The sequence below is a fragment of the Phyllostomus hastatus genome, unplaced genomic scaffold (assembly GCF_019186645.2).
Source record: "Phyllostomus hastatus isolate PE091 unplaced genomic scaffold, TTU_PhHast_1.1 phas_scaffold_129, whole genome shotgun sequence".
Taxonomy (NCBI): Eukaryota; Metazoa; Chordata; class Mammalia; order Chiroptera; family Phyllostomidae; genus Phyllostomus; species Phyllostomus hastatus.
Window position 1 is genome coordinate 2,747,748 of NW_025334009.1, and position 24,510 is coordinate 2,772,257.

At 68.6% G+C, this 24,510-nt stretch overlaps 1 protein-coding gene across 8 annotated transcripts in view; it reads left to right on the plus strand.

The window, feature by feature from the left end:
* Nucleotides 1–24,510, plus strand: part of ITPR1 (inositol 1,4,5-trisphosphate receptor type 1) — a 195,667-nt gene that overhangs the window by 137,516 nt on the left and 33,641 nt on the right. For all 8 annotated transcript variants that reach the window (XM_045856743.1, XM_045856740.1, XM_045856741.1 and 5 more), the window contains 7 exons: nt 14,601–14,781; nt 16,076–16,329; nt 17,797–17,997; nt 19,426–19,536; nt 20,854–20,949; nt 23,019–23,162; nt 24,033–24,137. In XM_045856743.1, coding sequence (XP_045712699.1) covers nt 14,601–14,781; nt 16,076–16,329; nt 17,797–17,997; nt 19,426–19,536; nt 20,854–20,949; nt 23,019–23,162; nt 24,033–24,137 — 1,092 coding nt within the window. The remainder of the gene's footprint in view (nt 1–14,600; nt 14,782–16,075; nt 16,330–17,796; nt 17,998–19,425; nt 19,537–20,853; nt 20,950–23,018; nt 23,163–24,032; nt 24,138–24,510) is intronic.

Genomic DNA, 24,510 nt, shown 5'->3' on the forward strand with positions numbered 1-24,510 from the left:
TGCACCCTGGGCCGGGGCACCTGGCGGGGCACCAGGAGCACAGGTGGGATGGCAGCCCCTGCTGGCTCATCCCATGGGGGGCCCAGGCCTCACATAGCCTGAGCGAGGGACAGCTGCACAGTGTCCTCACCCCGCGGCCCCCACGCGCACTCGGGAAGGTCGTTGCTGGGCACTGCCCCGCAGTGAGGGTCGTGCCGGGGGCAGTCCCACCGCAGGCCCAGCTGCCACGTGGGCACCTGAGCTGTGGCCCGTTGGGATGGCCGTCTGATCCCATCACTCGTGGGGCTGGCCTAGAGTGGGCTGTGTCCCGCAGTCCTCATCGCTCACTGCCAAGGCTGCGGCCGCACTGTCCACGCTGAGGCGGTGGCAGCGTCTGTGGAGGAGCTGGTGGGTGGGAGGTGTTTGGACGAGATGGGCCTGGAAGGTGGGCTGCGGGTCTGCAGGCGGGGCGGGGCCGTGGGGGCCCCGTCACTCGGCTCGAGAGGAGGGAGGCCCAGGGCCGACACTGGCCGTCTCCGTGGGCGGGACGGCAGAGGGGGCGGGAGGGACCGGGGTGGCCCGGGGTCTGTGTGCAGCGCAGGGCAGCCGCCCGAGGGGCCGAGGGGCCTCGGGGCCGTGCCTCGGGGCCTGTGCGTCTGCCCGCGCAGGACAGGTGTGCAGAGGAGGGCAGGCGCCCGGAGCCGGCAGCAGCTCAGAGGCGAACTGACCAGAGCCGGACTCAGAACAGGTCCACGGAGGAGCTGGTCCTCGCTGCGGATCGGAGAGCACGTGGGCTGGGAGGGGTACGGGAAGCCTGCGGGGGTGTGGGGGACACTCACTCTGCATCTTGGCCGGGGTGCGGGGGCCAGGCGGTCACACCGGCGTGCGTCACCGCACCGAAGTCACACCTCAGTGGAAAGCAGCGGGCAGGAAGAGAGACCAGGACCCAGCAGGGTCTTGGGGGCGGGGGGCGGGGGGGACAGGGTCTGGCGAGTGGAGACCCCAGCACGCTCTGCCCACGGCTGGTGTTGGGGCTGCTGATGGGCAGGCGGGGCTGGCCGGGAGGCCCCCGTGGGCTCCCAGGGCCGGGGACAGTGGGGTGACGAGTGCATGGAGACTCAGGAATTGCGGCGTCAGGCGGCGTGCCGAGGGCTGGCAGCACCCCGGGCTGCGGCTGCTGGCGCGGTGCCGTGTTTTTCACAGCGTACCCTGACGGGGGTGGCAAGGCGCACAGAAGCTGTTTTTCCCTCAAGTTCTTTATCTTGTAAAGTAATTACGAATATTAGTTTCATGTTTTCACACAGCCATTACTCATGTGTGCAGACTGCAGATGAGATGCTGGGGCTGAGCTCCAGCAGCCCAGCCTGGGGCGGGGGGTGCTGTCTCCAGGGCGCCGGGCTGCCCGGGGGCGGCCGGGCCTCGGCTCGGGGGCCCGGGCACCCTGCTGGGACACGGACCTGGCACTGGGGGTGCTCCCCCCCCGCCCCCATCTGTGGCCTGGAGGGCTGGAGGGGAGAGTCTGGCCCTCGCCCGTCGCGTCATCAGAGACCCGTGGTTCCAGGAAATGTGTTCCGGCTCGAGGTGACTGAGGTCCCCTTGGCCCCACGCTCGCCTTTCTCGGGAGAGGATGACGCGCACCCGGGTCGCCCAAGGCCAGCTGAGCACAGACTCCCCGAAGCTCCGGGGCGGCGGCGGGGCAGGCGGGGCCGGCGGGGCCGTGTTCAAGGTTCTGTCTCGCTTTAGAGCCGCCGGTTCGGTGTCGCCGGTGACCCGCCGGGGTGTCGGTGCACGTCGGGCGAAGGCTGCAGGAGGCCGGGACCCGTGGGGGCGGAGGTTCTAAACGGCTGGGCCTCGATGCCCGGGTCACTTCCTCCTGCTCCCCTGGCGTGCCACAGCCCCAGGGAGGAAGCCGGGCCTGTGGCCAGGTGGGCGTCCCCAGGTCTGTGTTTCTGAGTGACAGGTGGCAGGAAGGGAGTCGCTGGTGCAGGAGCAGGGATGCGGGGGCGGGAGGGGGGTCCTCGCTCTCGGCAGCCCCCCAGGGCAGCACATGGAGCCGGCGGGGAGCCCTCCCCCGCCCCGCCTGCCAGTCCCACTCGTGTGGGGCTGGGGACACCAGACCTGGGCTCCTGCCCCCCCCAGTCTGCTGAGTGTGAGACCAGCGGGGCCTGCCAGGGCCCTGGCCGCCCTGAGTCAGGGCTCTCTGTGATGATCGGATGTCTCCCCATGAACTCTGGAGCCCAGCAGCGACGGTGGGCAGGTTCCGCTGACCAGGTCGTCCCTGGAATCACGGCGAGTGGAGGAGGGACAGCACCTCCACCCGGCGGGGTGCTGCTGGGGTGGGGGTGGGGGCTGGGCAGGAACTCTGGGTGAGAGAAGCCCACTCGGGAGGTGGCGTGCGGCACGGTGCTGCCTCAAGACATCCTGGGAAGGACAGGACCCCGGAGGGACACCGGAGCGGCGTGCGCTGGCATCGGGGGCAGGCGGTGGCTGCGAAGGAAGAGGACAGAGGCGGTCTGCTGGGGGGTCGGGCTGCGGTGCGCACTGCCGCTGGCCGCGGAGATCTGCACCTGGGCCAGCATTCGCACAGCGGCACGCCAGGAAGGTTCCGCCCTGTGACTTTTAAAAACTAGAAGCCGGGCTGACGACAGCGGCCAGCAGCTACGAGTGCTTCCTCTTCGCGATCGCTCGTCCCATTGGCGGATCCCTCGTTTCCGCAGACAAGGGAATGGAAACCCATGCTGGCCAGGGAACTCGCCCCGAGTCACGCACGCGGCAAGCAGCAGAGCCGGGGTTTGAACGCCTCACCTGCCGTGACTCCATCCTTCGGGGGTGGGGTGGGGTGGAGGCCTGAGTGAGGAAGGGGGCAGGTGTTCTGTAATGGAAGACGGCTCCCCCCCCCCCCGCCGTTGCCCCCAAAGACGGGCACAAAAGCGGCCAGGGTGCAGTGGACAACGCAAAGCTCCTCGACCGCTGCCTGCAGCGTCCCCCCTCGCGCTGTCTCCCTGGGTCCCCAGCTCCGGGAGGAGCGGAGCGGCTGCCTTGCTGCACATAGTGCCGTCGGGGCTCCTGCGGAGCCTGCACGGTCGGGGTGGCCCTTGGCACGCCTGTGGCTCTCGGGCGGCTCCCGGGAGAGCCGAGCCGGGGCTGCCACCTCGGCTGTCCTGCACGGCCCCTCCCTGTGGTCCGGGCGCCTCGGAGCACCAAGGCTCAGGTCCAGGAGGCCGCGGTTCAAGCAGCAGAAAGTGGAAGCCACCAGCCCCCTCCTGTCCCGGCCCCCAGCACGACTGCCCTGCTGTGTTGTGCTGTCGGAGCCAGGCCAGAGGCCACGCAGCTCCTGTCGGGGCGGGGGCGTGTGTGTGGAGGGGGAGAGGGAATCGTGGGGGGGGCCACCTTGGAGACCAGCTCCCCCACACCCCGCTTCAGAACTGCTGGGGCGCCTGCCACGGGCCAGTCAGGCCCCACGCCGGGCGCTGCCTGTGGGGGCAGGGAAGCACCGTGTCTCCGCACGGGGAGCTCGGGTCTCCCGGGGTCCAGCCCCGTCCTGGCAGACGTGTCGGCCCCTGTCCTCGCCCTGCTGGGTGGCGTGTGGAAATGCAGCTCTGCCCCGGGGGCGAGGCCGCTGGGGCCATCGCTCCTCGGTCCGCACGGTCACTGCCCGGACCGAGGAGGGTGCAGCTGTCGGGGACCCGAAGCCACGATGCACAGTCGCACTGGGCACCCCCCTCCCCTGGCACTGTGTCATCCGCCCACTGTCACCCAAAGCCCGGAGGTGCCTAGAAGCTAAATCAGGGACACTCCCCCGCTTGGCGTAACAGACTCTTGGGGACAGCGTCCCCAGACCCTCTGGGGCCTCCTGTCCCTGCCCCGGCCGCTCTGAGCGTGGGGACCCCTGAGGACAGCTGTCCCCACACTTTCTCCCCTGGGTGCCCTCGGAGCAGCTCAGGCTGCACGGTGAACCCTCTGCGTCCAGAAACAAGGGGGGCGTCCCCCGGGAGCGGGTGACATTGGGCAGCCGTGGGGTGCGGCTTCCCTTTGCATCTCCCTCCTGCCGTGTCTCCCCCACTCCGGTGCCACCCACTTCCTGCCGGCCCCCAGAAGGGCTCTTTCCCCTCTGCTCGCTGGTTGGTAGCGAGGGGGCAGCTATCAAATAAGCATCTGCTTCTGGATTCGTTTTTGGCACACACAGGGTGCCACGAGCCTCTCGGCGCCGGCGCCTCCGTCCCGATCCCTCGCCGGGCTCTGCGCCCCTTCCTCCTGCCCCATCACCCCGGTGCCTGGAGGACGGCCCCTCACACCCCCTTCCCTGCGGAGGGGCCCAGGGCCTCGGGGGACACCACGGTGTCTGGGGAAGTGTGCCGAGGAGGACTGTGCAGAGCCTCCCCGACAGTCGGGGGGACCAGACGCGGAACGTCTTGACCTCGTCGCTTCCGGTGGCAGATGCACGCGCCGCTGACGTGTCAGCAGGCTGCCCACGGCCGTCCCGCGCCCAGGCTGGCCTCCAGGCACGCCCAGCCGGGCTGTCTTCTCAGCACGTACGCGGCTCGCCTCACGTGAGAAGCGTCTGGCCCGGAAGCCGGCCGCGGGTTTGGCCCCAGGAGCGGGGATCCCTCCACGGGGCCAGCCCTGGCCACAGGCTCAGCCTGCGAGGTCGGCTCCCAACTCCAGCCGAGGGCCGGCGTGAGGCCTGGCATCTCCCGCCCCTTCCAGAAGGTGCCACTGCAGCAGCGAGGGGCCGGGGCATACTGCCTGGCTGCCTCTGACCCTGTCCGTGGACGGGAGGCCTTCGGTTTCCCTTTTCTGGAAAGGGGGGGCCGGAGTGTGAGGGAGACTGGCCCGCGTCTGACAGGCAGTCGCCCCGAGGAGAAGGAGGAGGAGGAGGAGGAAGAGGAGGAGGAAAGGGCTGGTGTGTGAGCGGGTTACGTAAGAGGGTGTTGGTTTTGGCAGGGCGGCCAGAAATGAGTCACGCCTGCGTGGGGCTTTCTGACCTGGGCTTCTGTCCATGTGGGAGCCGTGTGTCCAGCCGCACGGTCGGAGGACGGCGTGGGGGCGGGGCCGCCGGCGTGAGAAGAGGAGGGAGGCAGGTCGCTGCCCGGCGGGACCCCCGGGGCCTCGGACCTCCCGAGGGGGCCTGAGGAGTAGGGGTGGCTGGGGGTCCGGCCCCTGCGGGGGGGGGGGGCGCCTGGAACAGCAGGCAGGCGGCCCCCGGGGCGGAAACACCTGCCTCGGACCCCGGCTCGGCCCCTGCCAGCCCGGCGACCTTGGGCTTCCGGGGGCAGCCTGCAGCTCAGCGCTCTCCCCTGGGAGCCTGCAGCTCAGCGCTCTCCCCTGGGAAACGAGCCCCCCTCCCCCGAGCGAGCGCTGTTGTCCGCGGGGGGACGGGCACGTGGGGCGAAGGGCACAGTCCGCTGACACCCGGCAGGACGCCGGCGCCCGCAGGCTGGGGAGGGGGCGGGCCCAGCCTCTGCCTGGCCCGCCTCAGGGCTGGTCCTGGTCCTCCCAGCCTGGTGCACGCGGGGGCTCACGGAAGCGCCTCAGGGTCGTGGAGAGATGTTAACGTGTGGTGGTGGTGATTTGTACTAACAAAGTTCTCGTTAGTTAAAAGGGGATACGTTTTATTAAACTTGCTTTCTGTTGGGAACACAGCTTCCGATACCATGCTTCCGTGTGGTGGTCTGTGAGCCAGCGGGCCTGGTGGGCAGGGTGCTCGGCCGTGCTGCTTTCACACGCGGCCCGGTGCCCGGCGCCCGAGGGGCCGCGGTCGGGAGGCCCCAGCCGTGGCCCGGGGTGCGCACACGGCCCACGTCTGGGCGGGGCCCCCACACCGCTGGGGTTTTCAGGGCTCCTGGGCCCGGCCTTCTTCCTTCCTTCCTTCCTTCCTTCCTTCCTTCCTTCCTTCCTTGTCTTTGCCCAACAACCCCGTGGGCTTACGCACCGTGTCCTCTCCTCCACCCTGGGAAACCGCGTGTCACCGGACAGCGGTCCTTCACGGCCACCGGTCTGAGTCCAGATCGCGAGGTGGCGACTCAGCGTTCGGAGTCTGTCAGTCACCGTGCTGGGGGTGTGCGCCCCGAACAGGCTCCCCGAGCAGCACCGCCGGCCGGCCCGCCCGCCCACCCGCCGCCCTCGCGGGGACAGCGGGCGCTGGAAAGCGTGCGTCCCTTGGGCCCCTGGCTTCGCACGGCCGGGCAGGAAGTGGGCGCAGGGACGTCCGTGCAGGCCTTGTGGCTGCTCCCCCCTCGGCCCCGCACAGGCCCGTCCAGGGGAGGCGGTGGCCCCGGGGGACGTGTGACCCTGGCTCACCTGTGGGAGGAGCTGGAAAACAGTGTTCATGCCGCTTCCTCCCGGAGCAGCCGGGCCGGCGGTTCAGGCAGAGGGCACGGCTGTGCAGCGGGCTGCCGCCGCTGCAGTCAGGGCCAGGGTCTGCGGTAGGTGCGGGGGAGTGTCGTGTGTCCCCTGCCCCCGGCTTCCTGCAGAGTGCACCGGCGGAGTCAGTGCTGGAAGGAGACGTCTCGGAGGGAACGGTCTCCAGAGGCCGACCGAGGAGCCGAAACGCACGGAAGAGACTCAGGACGGGCGGCCGGAGGAGCCGTCGTCTCGCCGTGTCCTCTCAGGGCCACTGTCCAGCCTGGCCTCCCTCCCTCCCTTCCTCCCTCCCCCCCTCTCCTACCGCAGGTCCGGGCTGCGGGCGGGGGGTCCAAGGCGGCCCGGCCGCCGCCTGCTTTCGTAAATAAAGTCGTGTGGGAGCTCGGCCGGGCTTCTCCCTCCAGCACCGTGGAGGCTGCTCCCCCGCCGCCCAAGGCTGAGTCCAGGTCCAAGCCCAGGTCGCCCTGGTGCCTCCCGTGGTTACCTAGCGTTTGGCCTTTGGCAGAAAACCCTGCCGGCCCCTGTGCCTGCTGGAGCTTTGCTTCTAGGTGTTAAGCTGCTTGGGGCAGAGAACCACAGCCCTTCTGTCTGTCCTGCGTCCCTCGCCCCCGGAAGGGCAGCGACAGGGCGAGGGAAGCCTGGGCAGGTGACCAGCGCCCCGAGCCCCACGGCATGTGGGCCCTCCCTCAGCCCACAGACAGGAAGTCGGGGGAGAGGGCTCTGCTTCTCAGAGGGTCACTTCCTCTGCCGCCTGCAGAGGCCTGACCGGCAGCCGGCATGGTGCCCCCGTGTGTGGCACCGGCTGTCAGGCCTACGACAGCTGCGCTGCGGAAGTCTGCTCTCCGGCCTGTCCGTCTGGGTCTCCCCCAGACCCCTGGGCGAACGCCTCCACCCCACGGCCCCAGCTTCCACTCACATCAGTGGCCCCCAGGGGTGCCTCTGCGGGCTCCACCCTTGCCCGTTTCCAGGCTGCCAGGCCGATCCTTGCCAGCCTCCCCTGGCCGCGCTCGGCCTGCAGCGCCCCAGCCCCCGCCCGCCCTCCTGTGTGCACATCTCATCTGCAGACTCGGCGCCCGCACTGGAGGCCTGCGTCGTCTTGCCTCCCCTAGGAGCTCATCCTGGGCCCGCCGTGCCTGTGGCAGTGGGACCGTCCTCCTGCAGCTGGGATTCACGGCGAGTCGGTCAGGCAGCCCCTCGAGGTGCAGCGCCAAGCCCAGAGCGGCCCCAAGTCCAACTGGCCTCCTCACGGGGCAGGAGGGAGGAGCTGGGATCTGGCCGCAGGACACCGAGCTGCCCTCCCTGCCCCCAGGGGTCACCAGAGTGCTGAGACTGGCTGCCCCTGTCCCCCCATGACTGGAAGAGCCCCTTAGGCCCCCGCCCCGCCCCTGGGCCGTCCACACTGCCGTCCCCGACTCCCCTTCCGTGGAGGCGTGTCGAGAGACCTGCTCCGCAGGGTGGTTCCAGGAGCTCGGTCCCTGACGCGTGGGGGCCTCCCAGCTCACCATGCTGCCTCACGCGTGTCGTTCCTCGTGCTCACTCGGTCCCGCGGTGTCCCCCCTCCACGCCACCGCCCTCCCGCGCACTGGGGTCGTGGCTTCCAGGACCCGCCCTCGCTCCCCACACCTGCACCGCAGGGGGCGCTCGGCGAACACCACTGCCTGAGTCGGAGCCCTGGCCCTCCGGCCACCGTGTCCCTGCAGCCTCGCACGCCTCCCCACGTGTGAGTGTGACGGTGTGACATGGGGAAGCGTGTCGGTGGTGGCGGCTGTCGTTTCTCAGGCGACCTTCCGTACACGCGGGGGTTCAGCTCACCCCCCATCCGGGAGACGTGTGTTGCAAGCTCGAAGCAGAGTCCCTGCCCCAGAAGGGCCTCTTCCCCCTCCCTTCTCGGCGCTGACCACGGGTGGCGGTGGGTAACAGTGAGTAGTGCAGAATCTGGGGGCACCGCTGCCGGGACGAGGCGCCGTCTGCGGGTCCCGTGGGCTCTGCCCGGGCCCCACGGGGGTGGGCGCTGCACAGGGCCCGGGAGGCTGCTCAGGGTCACAGGGAGCGGGCAGCGGCGTCCGGCCTGCTTCCTCCTGCAGCCCGAGGGCTTGGCTCCTCTGCGCACCCGCCCGCCTCCCCATACAGACACCGCCGCCACCCGTTTCCTGAGGCTGTCACATGCCCGGGGGACAGGAAGCGATGCGGCCTGGGTGTTCTTCGTGGAACCGTGCCGGGGCTGTTTCCCCCTCCCCAGCCCCTGCACTGTGTGACTGTGTGTGCTGGAGAAAGTCTCTCCCCTCGTCGTCGTGTGGGGGTCTGAGGCCTGGTCAGTGGACCCATGAAACAGCGGTCACTGCTCGGTCACGCAGGGAAGTTTAAAAGTAGACATATGACCCACACCGTGGACGCCAGCTCAGGCTGACACAGCGAGTGAGTTTCTCTTCGGCCTCCGCTGGGGCTCTCGGCGTGAGCGCTGACCCTGGGCGCTGACCCCGGCAGGAGAGAGGCCCCCACTGAGCCACGTGTCTCCGAGGCTCCCGGCGCCGGTGCTGGGCTGGGAGCCGCGCCGTTTCCAGAGAGGGGAACGCGTGAGCGCCGTGCGCCCGCCTCCTGTTTACAAGAGGAAGTGTCCCGTTTAATTTTATTTTCGCACCCGGAGCCCGAGCGGGAAGAGAACAGGGTGTTTTAACACTCCCTCGGCGATCAGCCACAGGGGAGCGGAGGTTGTGTGTTGTCACAGTTTTCTGAGCAGATTTCCACATTTGTTACCTGGCAACGTTGCCTCCCGGGGCCGTGACGCTGCGTCGGCTGCTGCCGGATCCGCACCATCCATCGTGTCCCCCCGGAGAGGCACAGCCTGCCTCCCTCGCAGGAGTTCAGGAGAGGAGGCGGTGCCGGCCGAGGGTGGGCTCAGTGGAGACACACAGCCCGGGCTCCTCTGTGCCAGGCCTGCGGGCTGTGGCCTGTGGCCTGTGACCTGTGGCCTGTGACCTGGGGCAAGACGGGGACCCTGCCTCATTGTGCTGTGCTGTTGACCGCCCCGCCCCCGTGAGAAAGGGGTCCCACAGCCCCAGCACCCCGTGCCGGGGTCATCCTTGGGGCTCTTGCAGCCCAGCAGTCTTCGGTTTGGCCACTACGGGGCCCCAAAACCAGTGCAGAGAGAACTGGGGTGCCAGGTGGGGTGCTGGGTCCCCTTAGGCCACGCGGCGTGGCCCCCCACCCGGTGGGACAGACCCCGCCCCAGGAGACGGCTGCATTTGAAACCCCTGCACCATGGGCGAGAGTCGAAGCCACGGGTCCTGGAAGAGAAGACAAACAAATACGTTTTCCAGAGGCCGAGGGCACTGAGCTCTCCGGCACCTGGGACCTTTCCGGAAGGGTGCTTGGGACGGAAGGTTCCCGTGGTGACGGTTTCTCAGAGCGCTCTGTGGCACCCACGGGTGAGACCAGGGGGCAGGGAAACGGCCTCAGCAGCGAAGCCCCCTCTCCAGAAAGGAGCAGCCAACGCGCACCCCTTCGAGACAGCCTCCTGGCGGAGACGCCCCACCGGGTTGGGCTGCACCCAACGTGCAGCCCCAGACGGCTGCACCGGGGCCCAGCTGGTGGGCGGACGGCAGCACCGGGTCTGTGTCCCCTCCACACTGCTCGCCCAGGCCCTGCGGCGTCTCCGAGGTGGCGGAGGCCTCCGCTGCCCACCAGCCTCCTGGAGTCCAGCTCGTTAGAAAGAGGAAAACAGCTGGTGATGCTGGAGGCATCTGGAAACCGTCGGTCAGCTTCCTGTGCAGAGTCGAACCGCCCGGCCTCCGTCAGCAGGCCCCAGGAGCCGTTTCATTGCTCTTGGGGGGACACTGATGCTGGCGTCGTCCGCAGATGCGCTGAGGAAGCCACGGGATCCCTCACGATTCTGTTCCCTGACCGGAGAGTGGATGTTTTTGTCCACCCGAGGGGGCTGTGCCCCGAGGGTCCCGACCTCGGACCCTCAGCCAGGGTCCTGAGCGCCCTTCACTTGGAAGCCGGCCTCCTGCGGTTTGACCTTGGAGATGACGCCCGCCTAGACCCGAGGCCTCCGCCCTCCGGCCCCGAGAAGCGCTTCGGGAAAAGCCAGGCCAGGCTGCGTGTTCTGGGCACACGCGGGAGTCAGTTTGCGAAGAAGAGCCCTTACGTAACTTCTATTTATAGCCCCCGCTCCGCGGCTGCCTGCAGACGGAGTCGCCGGGAGGGATTTAATGAGCCCCGCGTTGCGCTCGCCTCCCGAGCTGGGGGCGCTGGCTCGCTCGCTCTCAGACGCGTCAGCAAGGGATCTGGCTGGGTGGGCGGCCGGGGGCGGCGCCGGCGCGTTGCCATGGTGTCTCTCGGGGCTCTCGCTCACCACCCCCCCACCCTGCCTCTCTTTCTGGATCCGTCAGCGTCCTTGTTCCTCACACCTACTCACTCGTGGTCCTGGCACCTGCCGCCGGAAGCAGGATGCTCTTCCTTCCCCGCGAGGGGCGTCCCATTGTGTGGCTCCCGGACCGCGGGAGAGCCTCGGCCAGGGGGTGGTTTCCCGCCCAGCCCTCGCCCGCCTGGGCCACGCTGACTCTCCCCCATTGCACAGCCCCGGCCCCAGGGCATCCCACAGCCCCAGGGGCCGACCCGACCGTGGCCTTGACCCAGGAAGGTGCTGTTTGTGTCGCTGCGTGTCCCCCTCGGTGCCTGTGCCCCGGGCGGGCGAGGCCCTGGATCCAGCGCTTCCTGCACCGGAGCCCCACGCAAACAAGGGGATGTTTGTCCCCCACCGTCATTCTGGAGCTTGGGCAGCGTGTCACCTGCAGGCTGGGCGTCAAAGTTGCTCGGCCAGGATTTTTGGTGTTTTTTTTTGTTGTTTTTTTTTAAGCAGCGGCGGCCCCGGCCTCCCCTCGGCAGGAAGTGGAGCTCCCTTTCTGAGAAGCGAGGCTGGCGGCGCCGGCAGGGCCGCCCTGCTGGCGGCCGGGGCCCTCTGAGCAGGGCCGCTGGAAAGACGCAAGCAGGGAGGTGGTAATGACACGTTCTTAGAAAAGAAAACACGGTTCTTGTGAGGACAGGCTTTAAAAAAAAACCCAAAAATCCCAAAACCCACCCCTGCCCTGCCCAGGGGTTGCGCAATCCTTAATGACAGAAGCCTGTTGGAACAACCAGCGTCGCGCTGACTTCCCCTTAGTGACTCCTGTTAGGCAGCTGCATGAAACGTCCCCGGATTCCAGGCCGGGGAGGTAATTTTCTTCCCCCCCGTGAGTAACGGCAGGGACTTTCCCTTTGGAACGCTTCCAGCCGGGCTGGTTTTGCGGTTGAGACTGTTTTCTCATTGGAAACTGCCGGCCACTCGAGTCCTGCCCTGGGGGCGGGGGTGGGTATCAAGGCACCCTGACACCAACGAGCTCAGAGTCCCAGCTGTGTGCGTGGGCATGTCCCCTCCCCAGGGAGAAGCCCACCCCCCCGAGTTCTCGGCGGGAGCACCGCGGGCCGTCCTGCACCCGCCGGGCACCCAAGCCACTTGTCTCCCTTTGAACGCAGGACTTGATCTAAAACCGGTGTCGTTGCCGGAGGGGTGTTTACACGGCAGGCACCACGTGGGGTTTGAGAAGCAAGTTTTGTCGGCGGCCTCCGCCCGGAACCTGGAGTCAGCGGGCCGGGGCGGGGAGAGAGCTGGGTCCCGAGATGACATCCTTCCTGCCCCGCAGCTGATAACTGCCGGGGTCAGCAGTTCGGGGCCAGGAGCGGTTCCCGAGATGGAAGCAGGAGGGCCCGGCAGCCACCCACGCCGGTCTCCGGCAGGGCTGAGCGTCACAGGGACCACAGGGGCTGCTGGTTACTGAGTTACACATCAGCCGCCGCAGGTGCAGCGCCTAGGTCGAGTGAAGGCTTTTGGAATCCCCCCAGGGCTGGCGTGTACCCGTTCAGGTGGCAGATATTTAGGGAACACCGACCAGGTGCCTGGCACTGTGTGACTTGGCTGTGATGTGGTCAAGCATGAGCCCATGTGGGCCCTGCCCCTGGGAGTCCACAGCCCAGCCAGCGAGGCCGTCCTCCACCAGCGAATGGTGAAACAGACAGGAGAAGCGTGAGGGAGACCCCCACACACACACTCCCCACCCCGAGGGGTGAGGGGAGGCTTCCCTGGGCAGGCACCGTGGGCCCCAGCCCTGACAGAGGGTTCCTGCGGGCCCGCCTGCTGTGCCGCAGGGGCGGGGCGGAGCCGCCGGGGTTGGAGTGGAGCAGCTGCGGGAGGAAACGACGGCTGGATGGGTGTCGCCAGCTGGGTGGCTACCCTCGGTCACCTCTCTGCCGACCCCGGGTCAGTGCTACTGCAGGGCACCCCATCGGCTCGGGCGCCCTGACTCCAGTCGCGGCCACAGCAGTCCCACGGGCGAGTGGCTGAGTCCACCCAGCCGCCCGTCTGCTGGGCCGTGCGTCGGCTCCTCTCTCTCTGCCGTGTTCTCGGAGGCTCCTGAGGGCCCGACCCAGGGGAGAGGCTGCAGGGGCGGGGGGCTGCACGTCCCGGAGGGCGTCCTTCGGGGTCCATACGGCCATGACCCGGCAGTTGGCTGGACTGAGCAGAGGACTGAGGGGCGGGGGACCCCGGTCGGGGCAGCACTCACTTCGCTGGACGGCCCACCGTTGCGTTCGTCGGCAGGGGCCCTCGCCCGCGGCAGGCCAGGGCCTGTCCATCTTCCTCGGGGCTCTGTGGTCGAGTGGGTCTGCCACGGTCGGCTGGGCTTCGTGCTTCCCACTTCGTGTTTCGCACTTCGTGTATGCTCTTCTGTGACGGGCATAGTGCCCAGCTCATGGCGGGTGCCCAGTGGATGGGAGGTGGATGGAAGGACGGGAGGACGGACAGATGGATGATAGACAGGAAGATGGGTAAGAGGGTGGGTGGGTGGATAGAAGACGGATGGGTGGATGGGTAAGAGGGTGGGAGGACGGATGGGCGGGCGGATGAAGCAGTCACGGCCCTGAAAGAGAACGGAAGGGCAGTGGAGGGCACCGAAGACTCGAGCCTGGAGGGCACAGTGACACGCAGGATGACAAGACCAGCCAGCAGGCGGGGGCTGACTTCCATGCTGGCGTTCGGGAGTGGTGGGGGGGGCAGACAGTGCCGGGGAGCCCGAGTAGGAGCAGGCCCTGGGTTGCGTGCTGGGAACACCCAGAGGTGAGGGGCGCGGGAGCGGGACCAGAGGGCAAGGGGTGTGCTCTGTGGGCGGGGTCGGGCACTTGCCAGAGGAGCTCGGGCTGGTGGCCAGAAGACGGGCCGGCGAGGACTGCAGCTGCCTGCTGGCCAGCGGAGCCGTGGGGGCTCCGTGGGGGCTCCGTGGGGAGGCGGGGCTTCGAGAAGCTGGTGAGGTGGCATGTCTTTCTGGGACCGCGAGCCGCGCACCGCCTTCCGTGGGGGAGCCCGCCCTTCCGAGGGGGCGGGTTGAAACCGGCAGGAAGATCCAGCCGGGAGAGGCGAGCGCACAGTCTCTCGCCTCGTCCCGTTCTTCAGAAACTGCCGTCTTGTGTTTTGGGGTAAACAGCTCCCGCAGCACGCTGTTGACAGAGAGCTGGAGAGCGAACGCATGTAGGTGAAGTCAGATCCCCATGTTGTGCTGCACCCTCGCGGTTACACCGGTCCCGGTGGTTAGGCGAGAACCACACGTGCGTGCGTGCAAGGGGCAGGCTCCCCGTCGGCGCTGAGCGCCTGTGCCCCCCCGCCCCGCCCCGCCCCGCCCCGCCCCGCCCCGCCCCGCCCCGCCGGGCCTGGGCGAGATCGCCTTCTCCCTGAGGGCAGGGGACCCCTCCGGCCCCAGGCCCTCCTCGCCAGCTCCGAGCGGCGCTGCTGAGCTGTCTCAGTCGCCGGGGGGTGGGGGGGGCACTCCCACGTGCACGCTTCAGTCTCGCTCGCGACGCGGCGCCCTAGCCTGGTCCGGAGGGGGCCTGCAGGGACAGGGCCCGGCTGACCCTCCAGCAGGGCGGTGCTCAGGAGCCCTCAGACAAGCGGTGGCCCTGCAGCAACCCCCCAAAACGCCCTTTGTTCCCACTGTTTGTGGGGTCACATGTGTGCAGGGGGCTGCCCCTCAGCCGGCTTCCCAGGCCCAAGTGCCTCCTGCGCCGTTTGCGTTGATGGGTCCTCGGAAAACCCCGGGCCGTGGGAGCCGGGGGCCGACAGAGCGTGGACCGGTGCTTGGCCCCGTCCAAACGTTGCGGGGGGCCTGCGGCCGGCCCTGGGGTCTCGGGCGGGAGTCGGCAGCTGTGTGAGCGTGTGCGGGTCTCCCTCCCAGCACTCCTTTTTCTGCCGCCTGACGGAGGACAAGAAGTCGGAGAAGTTCTTCAAGGTCTTCTACGACCGCATGAAGGTGGCCCAGCAAGAAATCAAGGCGACGGTGACGGTGAACACCAGCGACTTGGGCAATAAGAAGAAAGATGACGAGGCCGACAGGGACGCCCCGTCCCGGAAGAAGGGTGAGCGTCCAGCCTGCTGCCCCCCGCCCCCAGGCTGGTCTGCGTGACTGCCGGGGACCGCCCCTCGCTCCCTCCCGCTCCTCCCGCCCTCCCAGGCTCCAAACTGTGCGTGCACCCGGCTTGCGGGAGCAGGAGGCGAGGCTGCTTGTGACGCAGCTCCTCCTACGTAGCTCCCCCTGCTGTGGGGGCTCTGCTTGTCCAACCCATCTCTGTGCAGCCTCGGCCGCACCCGGGCGGCGCCGGCAGGAAGTCCATAAGGGAGCCTTCGCTGTGGTTTCCCGCTCAGCCTCGGGGGGTTGAGGAAAACAAAGCTTCAGCACGGGGTGCCCCTGTCCCCCGTGGGCTGGGTCCCCCGTGCCTCCTGCGCCGCGTGTTCGTGACGCTCCCCCCCCCCCACCGGCACCTCCGCGGGCGGGGAGCCGCACTGGGCGGGGGCAGGCCTGCCGGGGCCGGGTCGAGGGATGGCCTGAGCAGGCCGGCACCCTAGAGGGTGTCAGCGGCAGTCGTGACCTCTGCACACGGTGCAGGTGCCAGCAGCCCACCCCACCCGGAAACGTCTCCAGGTACTGCCCACGGCCCCCCCGGCGGGGAGGGCGAGCGCAGGCCCCGTGGGTGACCGCTGGTCTGGAACGGGGAAGGAGGGAGGGAGGGAGGAGGGGAGAAGATGGCCTCCCGGGCACTGTCTGCGGCGCCTTGTATGCGTCGCTGCATCTGGAACCCCAGTCCACCCTGTGAACCGGACACAACTGTTGTCCCATTTGACAGATGAGGAAAGGGAGGCACAGAGATGGTGACTCGTAACTTGCCCTGTTGAAGGCATGCAGCCAGTGGGCAGTAGAGCAAGCAGGTTCGACCCAGGCCCTCTGGCCACAGAGGCTGGCGGCCGACCCTGCAGCGCCCGGGTGCCTGCTGGGGTGCTCAGAGGGCGCGGTGAGACCCTGCAGAGCCCCTCCCAGAGCAAGGGGCCCTGGCGGTTGTCACAACCAAATATCCATTCCTGTTGTTGGTGCTGAGGACCCTCAGGAGCCTGCTCCGGGTGAAGTTTAGCTGTGCTTCCCCATTCCATGGATGAGGACACTGAGGCCCAGAGCCTCAGCTGCCTGGGATGGGTGGGCCCCAGAGCAGGCCTGGGTGGGGAGCAGAGCTGCGAGCAGCCCAGCCGGGCCTGGCTCCGCTGTCACCCCACCCAAGGCCCGAGAGCAGATGGGAGGGCCCCTGGGGGGTGCGAGGGCTGTGTGTCTGCACGGCCCCCGCCCAGGACCCGTGGCACTGACGGCCCCCGCCCGTGTTTCAGCCAAAGAGCCCTCGGCCCACATCACGGAGGAGGCCCGGGAGCAGCTCCTGGAGGCCTCCGCCGCCACCAAGAAGGCCTTCGCCACCTTCCGGAGGGAGGCCGACCCCGACGACCACTGCCCGCCCGGGGAGGGCGCCCAGGCCTCGGCCGACAAGCCCAAGGACGAGCTGGAGATGAGCGCGGTCGTCACCATCATGCAGCCCATCCTGCGCTTCTTGCAGCTGCTGTGCGAGAACCACAACCGCGACCTGCAGGTGAGGGCCGGCGGGCGCTCCCCGCCCTCCCCGCGGCGACAGGCAGGCTCACTGGCTGTCACTCGCAGCGGGGTGCTGCTCTGCGCCGCGTGCACCCCAGAGAGCGTGTACCTGGGGGCCGCCTCCGCTGGGCGGGCGGCACGGCAGGCTGGGAAAGCTGGGTGAGTGGATAATGCCGAGTGTCGGTCGGGGGACGAGTGGGTGGCTCTCTGGCCTTCCACACAAAGCGGAGCTCGACGGGGTTCGTCGCACTGATCTCTCCGGACGCCCTTCGCTCGGTCTGTGTGGCTGCCCCAGGGGCGGCAGCGGCCCAGGGTCGCCGGGCATGCCCTGGGCGCGAAGTGTCCTCCGTGGGGCTGTGCGTGTCGTAGAAGAGAGGGCGCTCGTCCCCGCAGAGCTGGGCCGCGCCCAGGCAGCCCGACGGCCAAGCATGTGCTCGCCCCACGGTGCCCCCACCACGGAGGCGCTGAGCAGCATGGCCGAGGGGGCTCCTGCCACGGCCCCCGCAGCGTCTCTAGCTTGCTGCCCGCCCGCTGACGGGGGTGCCGGTGGCAGGTTTACTCCCCCTGCTGGGCGTGGGGGCCGTTTCCAGACCTCCCTGTAGTAAACAGAGTGCGGCGACCGCCCCCACGTCCTCCGTGACTGGAGGTCTGCGTGCCGGGAAGTGCCGTGACCAGGTCAGAGGGAGCCTTCAATCGGTCTTCCGAGAACATCTTTTTGGGGTGCTGGTTTTCCCCCGTGAACACACAAGCCTCCTGTGACTGTGCACAAAAGCGCATTTGCAGTTAACTGCTGCCGCTTTTTGAGAAGCGCGGTTAACGGAGTTGCTGATAAAAACCTCCTTCGCTGAAGCGGATTCCGCGGCTGCCTGCGGCAGTGGCGTGTGGCTTGCTGTGTTGTGTGGAGGGCGCACCTGCTCTCGTGTCCCTTGCTGGCACTGCAGGTTCACCTGGGGATGCTCACGCGGGCACCTGCACACCTGTGCGCACGCACCCCAGTACTGCTCTGGCCCCTTCGTTAGTGACGGAGACGGCCGCACTGGGTGACCCAGGCTCCTGCCGTGCACGGGGCGTCAGCCAGCCCGTCTCTCAGAGCGTACTCGGTGACGGACCATCCCCAGCCCTGGGCTCGGGGCCCTCGGCCCTCAGCCCACACCCTCACCTTCTCTGGAAATGCCTGTGGGCGTCCCACCCGCCGAGAGGGCGGCAGGCCAGGGTGGGGAAGGGAAAACCGGGGCCTTGAAAAGGCTGCAGCAGCCAGAAGTGAGTGTCCCCGGAAGAGGGCTCCTCCTCTGCCCCCAGGCAGGTCCCCTGAGGACCCCGCCGTCGTGCTGGCAGGGGAGCCAACCCTCCCGCCCTGCCCGCCGCTGCCTCGCTGGGTCCGCCTGCCGCCCGTCCGGAGTGGTCCAAGCGGCAGGCAGAGTGTGACTGCTCCCTCCTCTCTGCGCCCCCGCCCCCCCGGCCGCAGAACTTCCTGCGGTGCCAGAACAACAAGACCAACTACAATCTGGTGTGCGAGACGCTGCAGTTCCTGGACTGCATCTGCGGCAGCACGACCGGCGGCCTGGGCCTGCTCGGGCTGTACATCAACGAGAAGAACGTGGCCCTCATCAACCAGACGCTGGAGAGCCTGACCGAGTACTGCCAGGGCCCGTGCCACGAGAACCAGGTGAGCGTGCCTGTTTCCCGGGCCAGGGGCGGGCAGGGCCAGGCTGTCGCTCTGGCGGTGCTGGCACCAGGGACCAGCTCAGAAGTCCTGTGGCCCCTGCCGGTGGGTCTCGGGACTTGGGGTCGGGGGGACCGAGGCCGTTTTTCCAGCCGGAAGGAAGGCACTCTGCTGCCCTTTATGCCCCTGGATGCAACCTGGTCCCAGGTGGCGACGGCGTCCTTCCTCGGCCCGGCCTGGTTTGGTGCGAGTGTCTGACACTGACCTGACGGGGGTGGGGGTGTCGAAGTTGGGGTTAAATCCAGAAGCCCGGCTCTATGTCGAAGGCTGTGACAGACCCCAAAGTGGCCGCTCAGTGGCAGGAGGCCTGAGCCCGCGAACGAGAAGGTCCTCCACCTGCGAGGCACTGGATGGTTCGGATCTTAATGCCGTGGGCAGTCAGAGACGAGGAAGACCTATCGTCCCGGCCTTGGCCTCCCAAGCAGGGGGTTTCGGGGACGGGCCCCCAGTTTCCTGAGTGGAGTCATAGCTTCCCCGTGGCCTCTTGTAGGTTCCGTGGCTTTTTGTGTTGGTGCCACTGTGAGAAGGGTCTTCACCTCCGATTCCAGCTCCCTCCTGCTGGGAGGGGGCAGGCCGGGGCTTCAGTGGCCGGTCCTAACCCAGTGGCCAGGGCAGTAGGACATGCTAGGCTCCTTGGGGGACAAGTCCCGGACCCTCACTGTGGGCAGGTGACGTACCGGAGGGGGGCAGACCCTCCCCTGACTCGGTCACATGCCCTGACCATGACATGAGGCCGGGATCTGGTGAGGTCCACCTTCCTCTCCCAGTCCCCCGAGGAGTCGGGGGGGGGGGGTGCTGTCCCGGTGAACGTGTGGAGGAACCCCAGACTGCAGCGGGCGGTGGGGAGAGCACCCCCAGACACCCGAAGGTCTGCTCGGCGGGCCGTGGGGACTGGGCTCGGCGTCGCCCAGGGGTTCACGGATGCCCGCCGGTGTGCACGGCACGGGAGCCTTGCTCCCCCAGCGCACGGCCCTGACTGAGCGCGTGCCGCCTACACCCCAAGGGGCGCAGAGGACGGAACGCTCCCCGGGTGGGGGGGGGAGAACAGGGCTCAGCCCGGAGTCGGCCTCCCCCCGTGTTTCCCCTCGCAAGCACAAGGCCAGCTGCGCGGTCGGACGAGACGCGGCCCGCTCGTCGGCTCCCGCGCGTGGGGGCTTTCCTGCTGCTCACTGTTCGTTCTGAAACCAGAGATTTCCATCCGCCTCTTACTCTCACCGCCTTCTCACGGAAAGTCCGCGGCCCTGCCCTAGAGACGGTGTGGGGAGTGGCAGGCCTCGCGTCGAAGTAGCAGGTGGGCCCGCTGGCCCCGGCGTCTGAGCTGAGGCGTCGGACGTGTGACCGGTGCGTGTGCGTGCGTGTGTCTCCCCCCAGAACTGCATAGCCACCCACGAGTCCAACGGCATCGACATCATCACGGCCCTGATCCTCAACGACATCAACCCCCTGGGGAAGAAGAGGATGGACCTCGTGCTGGAGCTCAAGGCAAGTGGGGCCCGGCGCCAGGCGGGGCCCTGGGAGCGGCCGCACTCGCGCTCGGCCTCAGCCTGAGCCTGCGGCGGGCGCCGCGTGGCAGAGCTCACGATTCAGAGCGGGTCTCTCAAACTAAAGGCATGGTCCACGCTGCTGGTTCCGACTAAAATGCAGAACTTCAGGCTCTGTCTTCCAAGTAAGGGTCATGTGACAGGAGGCCGCGGTTCACTCTCGGTCACAGGGACAAGCCCTCGTCCCTCCCAGCCCAGGGGCAGACTCCGCGCTGAAGGCCGTTATTGGGACAGTCGCAGGCCGCACATGGTGGCCACACCGTCCCCTCCGTGGCCGGGGACCCTCCCCAGTTGGCGAGCGGCACAGCCAAGCCCACGTGGAACCAACAGCGGCGAGTCCCACGTTTTCAGGGGGCACCTGGTCCTCCGCCGCTGCTGACGTGGCAGAGGCGGCTTGTCAGTGTCGGTTTAAAGCAGGGAAGTGACCCCAGCGCGGACCCCCAGGGGGTGCCGACTCCCTGGACACCCTCTGAGTTTCGGGACTGACCGTTGGGCTGCAGGGGCTTAGCTGCCGGCCTCATGGGCGGCCTCCAGCGTGTTTGGGAAGCTGGCGTGCCGTCCCGAGGTCGAGTTCTCGAGGGGGCCCAAACACGCGCGCCCTCCCTGCTGGGTAGGGGACCCAGAGACCCTCCGAGGGGTCACACGCCCTGTTCTGGGACGTGAGCTCTCGCGCTGTGAGGGCGCTGTGCCGGTGTCTGAAGGGGGTTCTGAAACGGGCCGGCCTCACCGGGCACCGGCCAGTCCTCGGCCGTGCGTGTGCACCCGTTCCGCACACGGGCCGCACTGGCCGCCCTCGTGTGACGGCAGAGGTTAGAGCGCAGTCGCCCTGTGGGACGGCGGGGGGATGACCCCCACCGCCCGCCTTCTCTGGCCTGCGAGGCTGAGCAACAGCGTTGGCAGCCACTCTCACCCTGGAAGCGGGGTGGTGTAGACAGCAGGGTCTCCCCGGGCGCCCTCACGCTGTCACCGTGGGGGGGCCGGCAGACCCGCAGCACCCACCTTTCAACCTCCACCGCCCGCTGGAGCTGCCCCGGCTGACGCCGGGGAGGAACGACGCCCAGACCGGTGTGCGTCTCTCTGTGGTCCGCGCCAGAGTCTGGGGACGCGTTTCGGGGAGTGGGGCTGTCCGTCTGGTGCAGGGGTTTTCACGTGCAGCGCCCTGGCTCTCCCCGGGTCCCCGGGGTGCCACGCCTGCCGCGTGCACCGGGCCACCGCCCCACACCGCCCTCCCGGCTCACCGCTGCCCGTCTCCCCCCAGAACAACGCCTCCAAGCTCCTGCTGGCCATCATGGAGAGCCGGCATGACAGCGAGAACGCCGAGCGGATCCTCTACAACATGCGGCCCAAGGAGCTGGTGAGCGGGGCGGGGCGGCCGGCCCGCCGGGGGCCCTGCTGGCGGAGCAGGGGCCGGCTTCCCGGGGCATCAGGAGCGGAGCCCCAGGGAGGTCGGGGGCGGAAAGGGGTGTCGGCATCCGAGGCAGGCTCCTGGCCAGGCCGGGGTGGTGCCCGCCCTCACCCCGGTCTCAGACACACACGGACACCCCCTCGCTGTGCCCCCCGCAGTCAGTGTAGGGGCGGTCGGGGCCTCGTCCCGGAAAGGAAGAGGGTGGTACCGCCCGGTGGGGACAGTGCCCGGGGGCAGGCCGGCAGCCCCTCCGAATGGCAGCCGCTCCGTGTCTCCTCTCTCGCTGCCAGAGGCCTGGGCGGCGGAGCCGCGTTCAGGTGCCAGTTCTGTGTGTGCTGCTCGAGGAAGCACAGGCCCGCCTTTTCCCGAGGGGCGATGTGCGCAGGGGGCTGCGGCTCCCGGGTCGGGGCCGGCCGGCCGCCCTCAGACGGCGACCTGAGCTGGGGACGGGACTCGAGTTTGGACTCTTCCCACGCGGTGAACTGTGACCGACGGGCGTTAACGAGGGCACTGTGCTGCCCGTGCCCCGGTGCACGCCCGGCCCGGGCCAGAGTCCCTGTCTGCGGCCCTGCAGACAGAGCTGCCGGCGAGCCCCGCCCTTTGACCTGGGGTCAGGCGCGTGTCCTCGAGCTGACGGAGCAGCTTACGTAACGGGGCGGGGGCGGGGGCGGGGAGGCGGGCACAAGGCCAGGGCTGGTCGCTCCGCAGCGGGGGCGAGTGGCTTCGGAGACCCCGATCCAGCTCCCGTGGACCAGGAACAGGCCCCTTGTGAGGGTCTGGCAGAGACCCTCACAGCCCGGGGCTCTGGCTGCCCTCCGGCGCCTGGGCCGCCCCGGTGGGCGAGGGACGCCGGTCTGGCGGGGGTGGGGAGGGGGTGTCAAAGGTGAACGTTCTGGAGCAAGCCTGGCTCTGAGACGTAGCAGGGAGGCTCTGACGTCCAGTGTGTGTGTGTGTGTACACATGCAGGTGTGTGCACTCACATGCACGTGTGTTCCGTGTTCCAGCCCCCACATCCCCTGCACCGTGTCCGGTGGCTGCTAGAGAGAACCGGTGGGAAGGCAAGGGTCCTGTCTCCAAACCCGCTTCCGGGACCGGGCCTAGCATCCGCACCGGGCCCGCCGCAGGCTCGGCCTTGGCCGTGAGAAGTAGTCCAGAGCCACGTTCTGTGTGCACGCCACGGGCTCCGTGCCTCTGAGTCACCAGGCACCGTGTTCCTGTCCTTGGATGACTGCGTCCCGAGTGACGCGTCCCCTTGACAGACAGACACTGGCCTGTGCTGGGCTCCAGGCAGGGGCTGAGACGTGGGCGGGCCCAGGCCTGCTGCCGGGAACCAGGTCGGGGGGCAGGGTGCAGGGGCAGGGAGACTCGGGGGAGCACGCTCCCGGGCCCGGGTCCGGCCTCTCTGCGTCCGTTTCCTCGTTCAGAGCGAACGTGCGTCTTTGACGCCCTCCCACACGGAAGGCTTCTGGAGAAATGTCGGGTGCTGAGAACAGAGCTTGGCACACGCCAGGTGCTCGGTAGAAGTCCCTTGTCAGGGGTGGTGTTTTCACCTGGAGTAGGCCGTGGGGCGGGGCAGTCGGAGTCCAAGGAAAACTTCCTCGGCTGCTCCTGAACAAACGCCAGTGGGTTTCTTGTCTGTCCCGAAACGGCCCAGGCAGGCGGGGGAAGAGGCGGCCGGAGGAAATGTAGAGGTAGGGGAGGTCTGGCCTCTGGTTTCCATTTCGTGTCCTGTTTTATTGTTTGGAGTCACTTTCGTAGCCATCGTCCCTTTCAAAATTGTAGGCGTGAACCCGGCAGGGACTGTCCCCTCCCCTGTCTAGGAGGAGCACACGTGTCCACTCCTCGAGTCCAGGAGGCTGGTGGGTGGCAGCTGCCTGTGGCCGTGTGGGCGAGGGGCCCCAGGCTCCGCCCGCGCCGATGGGAAGGGGCTGGGCGTGGCGAGCGCGTCTGCCCCGGGAGGGGAGCCCCACGCCAGCCTACCCTGACGCCGGGGCCGGTGTGCCCGGCCCTGCCCGCAGGTGGAGGTCATCAAGAAGGCCTACATGCAGGGGGAGGTGGAGGTGGAGGACAGCGAGAGCGACGAGGAGGACGGCGGGAACGGCGAGGACGGGGCCGCCTCCCCCAGGAACGTGGGGCACAACATCTACATCCTCGCCCACCAGGTACTGGCTGCGCCCGGGCCTGGCCTCTGCCCCTGACGGGGTCCCGGGTGCCAGGTTCAGGGCGCGCCCGTTCCCCCACTCAGCTGGGCTCACGTCCCTGGGAACCCCCCGCCCCTGAGAGCATCTCCACTGGGCAGCGGCGCACGGGGTGGGTGGTGCGTCTGGAGCCCGTGGAGGGAGCCCCGGGCATGCCGTGAACATCGACCGGGGAGGCTGACCCCCTGGATAGGTCAGCCTCGCTGCCTGGCCTCCCGCGTGCGGACGTCTGTGGGAACTGACTTGTCCCTGCGACTGCCTTGTCCCTGCGACTGCCTTTGGAAGGGATGGTAACCTTTGAACCCTGGCACCAGAAGGCTCTGTTGCACAACACTCACCCCAAGTGACTGGGCTCTGAGGTCACTTCCTCTTGCTGGAGGTCACTGTGCCTCCGCCACAGGTTGGGGGAGCGGAGCGGGGGAGGCAGCCTGCCGCTCTGCTGTGGGTCGTATCTCCCGCCCCCTTCAGGCCCAGGAGTCAGATCCAGAATGACGGTGGGTGGGCCGAGGTTGCTGGGCCCCGCCACCATGCAGCGACCGAAGGGTAGCGGTCTCCTGCCCTTGGCGCCTGAACCGGCCACCAGGAGGGCGCCCACGCCCTCTGAATGGAGGCCCAGGGCTGCACAGAGAGCCCGTCTCCCTGCCGCCGGCGTCCAGGGCAGCTTGGCCTCGCGTGGGCTTGAGCACTGCAGGCTGCTCTGCGGGCTCCCGGAACACCTCCTGCGCAGAGCCCTCCGTGCATGCGGGGGGCGGCAGCAGGCCCCTGCCCCTGCACCCGGCAGCCCCCCACGGCTGCCGCGTGCTCCGAGGCCCTGATGGGCGCACTGTGTTCCAGCTGGCGCGGCACAACAAGGAGCTGCAGAGCATGCTGAAGCCCGGCGGGCAGACCGAGGGGGATGAGGCTCTGGAGTTTTACGCCAAGCACACGGCCCAGATCGAGGTAACGCGGGGCCCTCCCAGCCGGGTGCGTCTGCCCGTCTGCGCCAGCCCCGCGCTGGCTGCCGAGCGTCTGGGAGGCCTGAGGCCGCCCTGAGCAGGCCACAGGGGCAGAGGGACCCGCGGTGGGGTGGGGTCAGGAAGGCGGCCTGTGCTGAGGAAGTGACAGCTGAGCCCAGACCCAAAGGAAAATGAGGCCGAGACAGGTGGGGCCCAGAAGGAAGAGCTTCTCAGCCGGGACGGCTGCCATGGCCGGGGGAGGCCGGCACGGTGGGAAGTGCGAGGTGGGACTCGGAGCTGGAGTTGAGGGAGCTGGGGGGCCGGAAAGGAAGGACAGGAGCCAGCCCCCCCCCCCCCCCCGGAGTCCTGCCTGCGTC